Source organism: Brachyistius frenatus, unplaced genomic scaffold (genome assembly GCF_029030835.1).
Source record: "Brachyistius frenatus isolate BFR_SWC_R1_liver_20210118 unplaced genomic scaffold, ASM2903083v1 Contig_499, whole genome shotgun sequence".
NCBI classification, from domain to species: Eukaryota; Metazoa; Chordata; class Actinopteri; family Embiotocidae; genus Brachyistius; species Brachyistius frenatus.
Genome location: NW_027211098.1, coordinates 70,001 through 82,552, shown reverse-complemented (window position 1 = coordinate 82,552; position 12,552 = coordinate 70,001). Strand labels below are relative to the sequence as shown.

General features: G+C 42.5%; 1 protein-coding gene across 5 annotated transcripts in view; it reads right to left on the bottom strand.

Annotated features, from left to right (window-relative positions):
- Positions 1-1,388: 1,388 nt before the first annotated feature.
- Positions 1,389-12,552, bottom strand: part of ptpn2a (protein tyrosine phosphatase non-receptor type 2a) — a 31,670-nt gene continuing 20,506 nt past the window's right edge. Inside the window, exons 5-9 of one of the 5 annotated variants that reach the window (XM_069687884.1) lie at positions 10,411-10,548; positions 9,878-10,087; positions 6,199-6,363; positions 2,949-3,145; positions 1,389-2,746 (exon numbers count right to left, since the gene is read on the bottom strand). In XM_069687884.1, coding sequence (XP_069543985.1) covers positions 2,560-2,746; positions 2,949-3,145; positions 6,199-6,363; positions 9,878-10,087; positions 10,411-10,548 — 897 coding nt within the window. In that variant the 3' untranslated portion in view covers positions 1,389-2,559. The remainder of the gene's footprint in view (positions 2,747-2,948; positions 3,146-6,198; positions 6,364-9,877; positions 10,088-10,410; positions 10,549-12,552) is intronic. The other 4 variants (XM_069687885.1, XM_069687887.1, XM_069687888.1 and 1 more) reach the window with 4 other exon arrangements.

The window sequence follows — 12,552 nt, the reverse complement described above, 5'->3', positions numbered from 1 at the left end:
AGCCCTTTTAACTTAGAATATTACATAGACATGATTATTTACAGTCTTGAGGTAGAAGATCTGCATCTTCACACGATGAACAGAACGTCCTCCTCACACCTCCAGATGTTCAACACTACAGCAGACCACACAGCAAGGCCTCTTCTTCAAGTGGTGGGTGACTTTCTGGAATCACATCACCGTGGTGATCACCGTGGTGATCACCGTGGTGACGCAGCACCATCACCGTGGTGATCACCGTGGTGATGGGATGGAGGAGCTGCAGCTGCTCTGCTGACTCCAAGTTAAAAACAAACAGAAACACGAGCAGCGTTTGGTAAAAAGAAGGTTTATTTGAAGAAGAATGTCCTGTTTTCACTGCAGCTCAGGTACAAAACTCCCTGAAACCTGGAGGAACAGGAATGAGAGGAAAGGTGGTCGAACATGAGACATGAAACACCTGTCCAACAGGAGCCAATCAATACCTTCGATTTCAGGAGTCAGGACATGCTCATGACACATCTGGTGACCAATCAAATCATTTTACCGTCATGTGGACATCATGGAAACCTGGGAACCTCTTTTCTTCTGCTCAACTCACTTCAAGGCACATAAGAAGCTAAATGTGGCTCCGCCCACTTACTCACTCCACCTCCACCTCCACCTCCTCCACCTTCCAACTCAATCCAAGCTGCTGTTCTCCAACTTCAGAGCTTTAAGGTTGGTCCTAGTCAATTTAACCACTTTGGTGATTACACACACACACACACACACACACACACTCACTCACACCCACACACTCACTCACACACTCTCTCTCTCACACACACACACTCACTCACACACACTCACACGCACACACTCACTCACACTCTCTCTCACACACACACACACACACACACACACACACACACACACACACACACACACACACACACACACACACTCACACACACTCACACGCACACACTCACTCACACTCTCTCACACACACACACACACACACACACACACACACACACACACACACACACACACACACACACACACACACACACACACACACACACACACACACACACACACACACACACACACACACACACACACACTCACACACACACACTCACTCACACTCTCTCACACCCACACACTCACTCACACACTCTCTCTCTCACACACACACACACACTCACACTCACACACTCACTCACACTCTCTCTCACACACACACACACACACACACACACACACACACACACACACTCTCTCTCACACACACACACACACACACACTCACTCACACCCACACACTCACTCACACTCTCTCTCTCACACACACACACTCACTCACACACACTCACACGCACACACTCACTCACACTCTCTCTCACACACTCACACGCACACACTCACTCACACTCTCTCTCACACACACACTCACACACACACACTCACTCACACACTCTCTCACACACACACACACACACACACACACACACACACACACACACACACACACACACTCACTCACACTCACTCACACACACACACACATTCACTCACACACTCTCTCACACACACACACACACACACACACACACACACACACACACACACTCACTCACACACTCTCTCTCACACACACACACACACACACTCTCTCTCTCTCTCTCTCTCTCTCTCACACACACACTGTGACGAGCATCGTTTCCTAATCCAGGTATCAGTTATGTCAGCCAACAGAAATAAAGGGAGTAGCAGGTTATTGAACCTTCCAGAAACGGACAGCTTTGCTTTGGTTAACTCAAAAACAACAGCAGGACAACAGGAACACACATGAACCCATCCAGTGGGTGAATACACCAGCTCGTATGATCCATGTGACAACTATGAAGAAACAAAACAATGTGCTCATACGACACAAAATTAAAGGTTACCATTGTAGCTGAGTTTGAAACGTTGGCGAGGCTGCTCCCTATGAAGTGTCCAGTCGCAGAAAAATATATATCTGGCCATGTCGGGACGCCCTGCGATGCACGTGAATGGAAGAACAAGTGGTGCTCTGGAAAACCTCTAAATGCATGCATCTCATGACATGAACCGGAAGGAGCCCGATCCCTCCGCCGCCCTTTGGGCTCGGCCGGCTCCTCTGTGGGATGGAGAGTCAACACAAAGGGTCTTGAAATGCAAAATGTGTCCAAAGATGATCCACACACATCTGACCATTACAAATAAAGAATGCAAAAATAAACCTGTCACAATATTGTTTTTTCTGTGTACTGCACCTGTAGTACGTTTCGCTATGACACTTACAGTACATTCATCAAGAGTGACAAGAAGGAAAGGAAATCTAATCATCCTGCTGGCACCGAGATCCTGAGATGTTACTATTTTTGTTAAGATCTTACATGAAAAATATACACACACTCATTTGATCTAGCGCTCCCGCATTTTGACCTTAAGAAATAAATACCCTCAGTTATGCACATTTTACTGTCTAAATCTACTTAGAGAAGAAGCACCTAATCCCAGGTACCGGTGCAAAACAGGAGTCCGTTTTAAGTGACCCAGAGTGTTTCACTGGCAGTACATCCAGCAGAGCAGGCCGACGGCCAGAACCGCCCCAGCACCAACGTTCAGCAGGATGGGCCTCCAGTACTGCCACTGCTCCTGTTTCCTCTCCGAGTCCGTCAGTCTCTGTTTCATCTGCTGGACCTTGTGTGCCGTGCTGGCGATCCTCTCCTCACGGTGACGCTTTCTCACACTGAAACCAGAGACAGAGCTTAGTAGTCAGCAAACAGGTGTGAAAACTCCCTCAATCACACGCAGAGGAACCTATGACCCAGGATGACCGATTAAACTAGAAGAAGCCCAAAAATAAAGTCACAAACGAGATTTTAATGTACACATAGAAACAAAGGCAGGTCCAAAAAGCAAACATGAAGAGGTGCTCAGCTGTCACTTACTGGCCAGAGCTCTCTGCCATGCTGTGGTCGTGGTCGTCCGGCTCTGCTGCCATCATGTGGTCTCCTGAGGGGGTCTGTGGCTCCAGGCTGGGTCCGTTGGGCCTGCTGTCGTGGAGGTGAGGCCTGGGTGGAGGTGGTGGAGGAGGAGGCAGATCTGGCTCCAAGTCATCCCTTGACAGCACTCTCAGCTTGTTCTGCTTCAGGAGATGCACAGACAACCATGAAAGAGTGGGACAGTAAGTTTTCTGCCCACTTATGAAGAGACGGAGACGAAACTGGGACAAATAAAAACTCAACAAATACAACCTTGTTTCCGAAAAAGTTTGGACGCTGTGTGAAATGTCAATACAAACAGAATGTGATGATTTGCAAATCATATAAACCCATTGCAAATAAAACAAAGACAACATTTCATTTTATTAAAAATATATCCATATTTTGAATCTGATGTCAGCATCACGTCTCTATAAAGTTGTTCCAGGATCATGTTCACCACTGAGCTGCATCAACTCTTCTTTTAACAACACTCTGGAAACGTTGGGGAACTGAGGAGACCAGTTTCTGGAGTTTTGAAAGTGAAATGTGGTCCCATTCTGGCCTGATAGAGGATTTCAACTGCTCAACAGTTCAGGGTCTGAGCTGATAACAAGCTGGATGGTCCCTCTCCTCTTTAACCTGGAGGATGCAGCGTCCATGATTTCCAAACAGAATCTCAGATTGTGATCCATCAGACCTCAGGACAGTTGTCCACTTCACCTCAGTCCATCTTCAATGATCTCAGTCCAGAGAAGGCGGCGGTGTTTCTGGATCATGTTTCTATCTGGTTTCTTCTTTGGAGAGTTTTAACCTGCATTTGTGGACGCAGCGATGAACTGTGTTCACAGACGATGGTTTTCACAAGTGTTCCTGAGCCCATGCAGTGATTTCCACTGTGAAATAGTGTGTTTTTAATGCAGTGCTGCCTGAGGGCCCGAAGATCACCACCATCCAATATTGGTTTTCAGCCTTGTCCCTTGTGTTCAGAGATTTCTCCAGATTCTCTGAATCTTTTAATAATATTATGAACTGTAGACGATGAAATCCACTAATTCTTTGTAGTTTTACGTTGAGGAACATTATTCTTAGATTGTTGAACTATTTTCCAACACAGTCTTTCACAGAGTGGTGAACCTCTCCCCATCTTCACTGATGAGAGACTCGGACCTCTCACCAACACAAGGTGGGTTTTTTAGCATTATACAAATTTTCCAGTCTTTTGTTGCCCATCCCAACTTTTTTGAGACGTGTTGCTGCCATCAAATCCAAATTATATTTTTCATAAAACATTCAAATTTCTCAGTGTTTTTATTGTTCTCTCTTTTGACATCTTGTCTTTGGTCTATTTTCAATTAAATATGGGTTCATGTGATTTGAAAATGATTGCATTTTGTTTTTGATTACATTTTACACAGCGTCCTAACAGTTTTGGAAACGGGTTGTATTTCGGACTTGTCAAAAGATCGTCATCATTGCAACACTTACAGACCAAAATAATCTTTGTTCCTATAGATTTTTTTGTTAACTTTAGAAGAGCAAAACCTAAACTTGTGGAAAATGGTGAAAGAGGGCAAATATAATACTAAAATAGTTTGTGTCTATAATATCACATTACATTTGAAGCCCTATAACTTTGGCAACCACTTGGATTTCTTTATCGCTGTGCAGTCTCAAAGTTGTTTGTTGTCGAATAAAACAGCAGAGCTGCTTTTTGTAACAGCTGTGGACTAGTATTTGTGATAAAGAAATGATGCTGCACAGCCCTTCAAACAGATGACTTGGACATGTCACAGCAGGAAAACGCTGCTGTCAATAAAATGAATAATGGATAAATTCTATTTAAAACATTTCCCCTCAGGGATTAATAAAGTAACTACCTAACCTAACCTAACCTTATCGCTTTCTGTTTCGGGGTCCTGGTATTGAGTGAGCTGGCTCAGTGTCACAGCTAATGTGAGTCAAAATGTCTGCTGTGAAAAAGGTTTGTAGGAGCTCTGTATTCAAATACACTAAGGGTCTGATTTACTGAAGGTTTGTGTGTAAAATCAGGTGCAAACTTCAAACCACCCGCAAACAAATGTCCATCAGATCTACTGACGCAGGAGAAGTGATTGTTGTGTATTTTAGTACGACTGAAGGTTTTAATCAGATGGACATCAGAAGAGACGGCTGCTCTTATTGTGAAAGAGACACGGCTGCTCTTATTGTGAAGGAGACGCAGGAAACCACAGAATATGTAGAGAATGAGGTTTTACACCCGTTAAACATTTCTGATGTCAGAGGGAGAAATTAATCAGACATGTCGTTTGTCCAGCGATGATATTTCTGAGTTATTGAATGAACTGAAAGATGATTGACAGCCAACAACAAGGAGGAGCCACGAGATACCAGCAAAATCAGAACTTCTTCCGACTCAGCATTTTGCTGCCTCTGGGTGGTTCCAGCGTATCTCTGCTTGGATCTCCCTCCAGTCCTGTTATTCAGGTGAGCTGTCACATCCTGAATGAGTCCTGCAGAATTCACAGGTAGCTTCATCAGGTTCACGAGACCTCCAGGAACTCCATGAAACATCAGCTGCTCATCACAGAAAGATCTGGACCTGCTGATCAGTGTCTGTTAGAGGATCTCATCCACCGTCCTCTTTTATTTACCCACGTTTTATTATCAAGCCTTTTTTTCACCTTTTAGTTTTTCCCTCAGTCTTAACTTTCTTGCTGATAATCTCCTATAAAGCGTTTTGTTCTTGTTATATTTATATTTCTTAATTTCAGTGGGATCAGATTTCCTTTTGCGGTCGCTCTGTTTTCCATTGCTGGAATCTCTTTAACACACAAACCCTCATTTAAATACAGATTTGCACCTGATTTCAATGACTCAGTAAATCACCTGCAAAACGGGTGGAAAAAAAATTGCAAACTTTTGGAAGGAAAACGAAATTTATTACCTTTATTTGAGATGTAAGTAAATCAGGCCCAAAATGTCCAAAGCTAGCTGAATCTCTTTTTACTGAGTAAAAGGCAGCAACAAGGCCTCTGTCCTCCTTTGGAGTAACTCTACTCTCACATGCTTGTGAGGATCAGTGGATCTTCTGGCTGCTGAAGGACAGAACGCAAGGCAATGGTTCTCAACATGTTTCCTAAAGCTAAGCTTCAGCAAGTGGCTGTGGAGCCCTTTCTAAGCTCTGTGTGCACCCCCAGCCCGGTGACCCAGCTACCTGTGTTGCCGAGTTGTCTGTCAGGATGAGTTTGGCTCCCTCGATGACGGCCATGTAGGAGAAGCGGAGCTGGTCGGGGGTCTGGATCAGCCCCATGCGGTATTCTCTCATGGCCAGTAGCACCTTCTGTATGTCCACCGATGAAGGGTTCTGCCTCCTGTCCATCTGAAAAACAGACTGCCATGTTTACAGAGTACAGCGGGAGAGATTGTGCAGCTCAGCCAGTGTTTTCACTAAATACTGCATCCCTTCATGAAGTCATGTATGAAGATGATGAGAAACTGGACTTTTTCTTTAAAACATGTTTACTGTTCCTTCAGAGTTGCACACTGAAAACTCTGTGAGGGTTTGGTTTGATCAGATTTTTGGTATCTACATAATATTAATAAAATCAAGAAAACGCAGAAAAACTCATTCATGCATTTGTTACTTCTAGACTAGATTATTGTAATTCCTTGTTGTTAGGATGTCCAAATTACTCATTAAAAACCTGCAGCTGATCCAAAATGCTGCAGCAAGAGTACTGACGGGATTTAACAAGAGAGATCATATTTCTCCAGTTTTATCTTCTCTTCACTGGCTTCCTGTGAAATCAAGAATAGAATTTAAAATGATCTTGATGACTTACAAAGCTCTACATGACCAGGCTCCATCATATCTTAGAGATCTTATAGAACCATATAATCCTAGCAGAGCACTTCTCTCTCAGTACGCTGGTCTACTTGTGGTTCCTAGAGTTTCCAGAAGTAGAATGGGAGGCGGAGCTTCAGTTTTCAGGCTCCTCCCCTGTGGAACCAGCTCCCAGTTTGTGTTGGAGGGGCAGAAACCCTCTCTGGCTTTAAGATTAGACTCAAAACGTTCCTTCTTGATAAAGCCTATAGTTAGGGCTGGCTCAGGTAGACCTGAACCAACCCTTAGTTATGCTGTTATAGGCCGAGGCTGCTGGAGGACCTCGTTACATGCTGAGCTTCTTTTCTTTCCTCCTACTCTTTAACTGATTCATACCTCACCATCTTTTTCTCTCCCATAGTTTCTTCTTATTGTCTGTTGTCTCCATTCAGTTCCTTCGCTCGTGTAGTTTCTGTTCTTTCTTTTCCAGATGTCCCGTCATGGAGCTGCATGTCTCTGCTCTGTGATTGTCGTCTCCACCAACAGTTCTTCTCTTCTATCTCTATGCTGTCCTTTTCTCTCTCTGCTCTCCTCTCACCCCAACCGGTCGAGGCAGATGGCCGCCCACCTCTGATCCTGGTTCTATTAACAGATGCTCCGCCCACCTCTGATCCTGGTTCTGTTAACAGATGCTCCGCCCACCTCTGATCCTGGTTCTGATAACAGATGCTCCGCCCACCTCTGATCCTGGTTCTGTTAACAGTTGCTCCGCCCACCTCTGATCCTGGTTCTGATAACAGATGCTCTGCCCCCCTCTGATCCTGGTTCTGTTAACAGTTGCTCCGCCCACCTCTGAGCCTGGTTCTGTTAACAGATGCTCCGCCCACCTCTGATCCTGGTTCTGTTAACAGATGATCTGCCCCCCTCTGATCCTGGTTCTGTTAACAGTTGCTCCGCCCACCTCTGATCCTGGTTCTGTTAACAGATGCTCCGCCCACCTCTGATCCTGGTTCTGTCGGAGGTTTCTTCCTGTTAAACGGAGTTTTTCTTCCCTCTTTTGGAGGTTTTTCTCCCTTAAAGAGGAGTTTTTTTCCTCCTGGCTTATGTGGGAATTGTTGAATTGTTGAATTGATGAATTGTTGAATTGTTGAATTGTTGAATTGATGAATTGTTGAATTGTTGAATTGTTGAATTGTTGAATTGATGAATTGTTGAATTGTTGAATTGATGAATTGTTGAATTGTTGAATTGATGAATTGTTGAATTGATGAATTGATGAATTGTTGAATTGGTTTCTCTGTATAATATTGTAAAGTCTTGCTGTAACGACTTTAATGTGTTAAGTGCCATGAAATAACCTTTGTTGTGATTTGGCACTATGTAAATAAAGTTGAATTGAATTGAATTTAACTGACACTGACCAACCAGCATCCAAACTGTTATCAGATTTAGAGTCAAGCATTGCTAAAATCTGATTGGTGTGAGCGATCACATGACATTTTTGAAACTAAATCCCACCCACTTCAAACTAGTGAGTGGAGCACAGGGGGAAGAACATGTGGTACACCCAAACTGTTGTATCTTTGGCAGGAAGTAATGTGTTCATGAAGAGGCCCATCACTAACAGTAGGAAGGTCCAGGTGATCCAGATGGTGAGAAGTTGATTTACAGTTATGGTCATTAATTTCTCTCATTTTACAGCACTTTAATTAAAATGAGACAGACAGATATTTCTCTCCAGCACTGACCAGTGAGTACATTCACTGAAGCACAGGACTTTACTCTTGTAATTCAATGGAAATCAGAGAATTAGATATCGTGCTGTTTGGTATTCTACTGTTCTCCTCTACAATTATAATTCTAAGAACTCTGATTAAGATTTTACATGGAAACATGTGATGAGCTCGGGGCGACCCATTAGACAAGTGGTGAGGGTGTATACCACATGGGTCCAGGGAGATCCTTAAAAGGTCCCTGCCTGAGGGGACGGGGGGAGGGGGGGGGCATACTCTGAGAGGTCAGTAAATGATGAGGTAAGGGACTGCAGCACCATGCACTGCTGATTTGTTAAGTGCTCTATCAGCATTTAAAGGTATTTTCTACAGCATTGTTGTAAACCTGCCATTTTAAAAACGTATAACTGCCAACAGGTTGTTCTGCTGGTTGCCTGGATACGGTGGTCTAAAGTCTTAAGAACCTTTGGACTGACAATAAAGTCCAAGATTTGTTGGCCACTTTTGCAGAAGATGACACTTGGAGAGAATCTGAGACTGTCACACTTTGGTACGTTACTAAACTTATTTTCTTAGTCTGGACTTTGGCCATTTTGTGGAAACACCAATCACGATGTGCTGGAGAACTTTTGCTCCTGGAAAGTTCCTGGACATTAAATCTTGTGGGAAAAAAAACACCTCAAGAGTTGTGTTAGTTTGTATTGTTTCCACCTAACAGACATTTATCCTCTAAATGTCCCAGACGGTTTCATTTTAATAACTGTTTGGCCAACCCATATTTCATAAACAATTATTTAAGAACATCCTATCCCAATCCGCATCGCAGAGCTGTATTTATTCTTACAAACCACTAATCTAAAATACTTCTGCACTTTTACAGAATCAAGATTTTGATAGCAGGACTTTCTTGTAATTTTATATTTTTGCATTGTTGTGTTTCCCCTTTTATTCAAGTAAAAGATGTGACTATGTCCACCAGGCGGTCTCTATTTTTCTATGAAGGTCTGTTTGGGTTGAACTGACCCGCAGCATTTTTTAATGAGTCTACTTTTCCTTCAATGCATTAACTCAATGATTCATGCCTCAAGTGATGATGAGGTGCTCTACTTGGATACAAGTAGTGGTACTTGGATGGGTACCTGTTGGTACCCACTTCGTGCTACTTTTCTATCTGCAGCTATCAGCACATAAACATAATCAGAGGATGAACATGATTGATGAAAACATCAATCTTTTAGGAAACTGTGGTCAGTGCAATCATTAAGCAACAGTTCCCTTTAACTCTATAACTCTCTTTAACTATTCTAAGTGAAAATGATGTCCCTCCCCTTTCTCACCAGGACCAGGCAGGTGTCCACTAAGGCAAAGGTCCCTGAGCGTCCAATCCCCGCGCTGCAGTGCACCACTGAGGGCCCATGCTCCGGGTCCAGCGAGCTGGATTCCCGAACTTTGAAGAGGAAGTTGAGGAAAGAGGCAGGAGATTCTGGAACGCCAAAGTCAGGCCACGTGGTGTAGTGAAAGTGGTAGATCTCTCTGGACTCCGCCGTCTAGGACAGAAAACGTGATGCCTGCCATGACTGGAGCATTGTATAGACACGGTTTTGCATGACTGAACTGATTTGTCACTTTAAAACATTGCACCCGGTGGAATCAGAGCCTTTTTCAGCCACATAAAATCTAACTGAGATGCTGAAATATTCTGAGCCGTGTTTAGAACCTTCAGCTGCTCTGAAAAAAAAGTATTTCATAGGAAAGTAATGAAAAGAGTTTATTTTCTAACACGGTGTTGGACTGACAGAGACAAAAAGCAGCGGTCACATCTCTGCAGATAAAATGATGATACTGTGTCGAGGCTTCCTTTCATGCTCACCTTTGTGTTTTGCAGTTCGAGCACTCGGATTGTGTAATAGGACTGGTCCTCCTCTGAGAGTAGCCTCACAACAAACCCTGTGTCAGTGAAGGACATCTGCAGCTCCTCTGTGGTGGGCCAGTACTGCGCACACTTTTCCTGGTGAGATAGAAATGATTTAACTCAGTCTGGGATGGGACGCCATGAGCCCCCAGTATTATGAAGGACGTATTGAGTTCAGTATTGTGAGCAGAACAGATGGAGGTGGAACTGGTATCCGTCACTGGGAGGACCGAGCTTATTATGGAGTCATTCTACAAATTCTGTAAATCTGTCTTTACCAAGAAATACCACTACCAACATTCAGGAAAGTGCATGAACTAAGAACACATCTGATTGTGTTACTTTCCTCAGGGTAGTCACCTGTTACATGTTATTGTATTATAGAGTACCTGGCAGCTCCTATCCACACATCATCACCAGTCATAACACATTTAACTAATTCAAAGTTTTGGAGGTAATCAGAAACTTCAGAGTTTAGGATTTGTAGCCTTCATCTGTGCACAATTTTGTGACATCACAACTAGTTTGGAACCAAACATGGTCCGAGTTCACGATGACATCTAGATAAATGTGATGTGGAAACTTGAAACCTGAAGAGCACAAACAATCAGAATGAACTTTTCAGTGAAGCTGGAGACATCTTGTGTTCACAAGTTTTGAACAGTTAAAAAAAACAAACATTTTACATCATATATTTTTATAGATTCTGTCTTTTTCAATGAGGGAGAAGTAGTAGATATAATTCAAACGTCACTGTATAGTCCTGGTACCAAGTACATTTTTGATTTACTTGTATGTTACAAAGCATCCACGTGCCTCAGGTCATGTGAGAGTCCAAACCCAGCAAGATGCAGCTGCTTTTAGTTTCTGAGAACTGGCAGCTCATTTAAATCATGTTTGCTGAGCCTTTCCAGCAGCTGAAATATGTAACAACAATTTTCACATCTTGGAATCCATCAATGCCTCCAAAAAGCACTTTGAATAGTGTTGCTTTTATTTTCTTTATGATGCCATTTGAAATTGTTCTTAATATCTTATTTGTAAAGCATTTCTTTGCCCCTGTAAAGCACTTGGACTTGCCTTGTGTCTGAAAGCTGCTACATGAAGAAACGTACCCTGCCTGAAGGCGATCTTTAAGCAGCTACTGAGGTCTGATGATGTGTGGCAACAGATGACCATAACAATATATTTTGATGATACTTTTTTTTTAAATAAAAAACCGTACAGTATGTTCCTGAATGACAAAGTTTGAGTCGTTGACCTCCTGACTTTCATGTCCTCTCAGCAGATTATTTTAGAGCTGAAACAATTCGTTGTTTGAGCTAGTAACAGGTCAGCAACTACATTTAATAATCAATTGTTTGAGTCATTTTTTTTCCATATAGTAGAAGTAAACAAGACAGTTGAAGTATCACGTTCGATTCAGCAAAGTTGTAGAAGGCCTTTTTTGACACCATTTTATTTCTTAAACTAAAAACTTTATTGAAAACATAATCGGCAGATTAATGCATCATGAAAATAATCACTTCATATCTAAACTTAAGGACAAAAATTATTGTTTGAAACCAGTTCAACAGAGAAAAACATTGGAGCCCGACCGATGTCTCAGATGGTTGGTTTTATTTGTCACAGATATATCAGTGTTGTGATGTGGGTCGATACGAAAACTTTTATTTATCGATCATAATACAGAAAAAATGCTTGGAGTAAATTAGGAATTGTTCCACTTGTTTTATTATAGTTACTTATAATGATTAAAATCTGTCGTTTTTTAAATTGCCATGTTCACTGTTTAAGTGCAATGATGTCAGTGTGGACAATAATCTGTAACTTGTCCTGCCTCCGTTACATACCTTTGTCACAAGTGTCATAAGGGTTTGATAACCACCTTTGAAGGATCATTGCACAAAATCTGTCTTTATATATACTGTAGATAAATTATATGTTCAAAGATACGTCAGTATCGGAATGATTTGATTCACTAATGTCGGCAATGGCCCTAAAAGTCAAGTATTGGTTCGGCTCTAAGAAACATTAATATAAATGTAAAACTTCACTTTAATTCATATACTATTGTATACAGACAGAGAGATTTAGTGT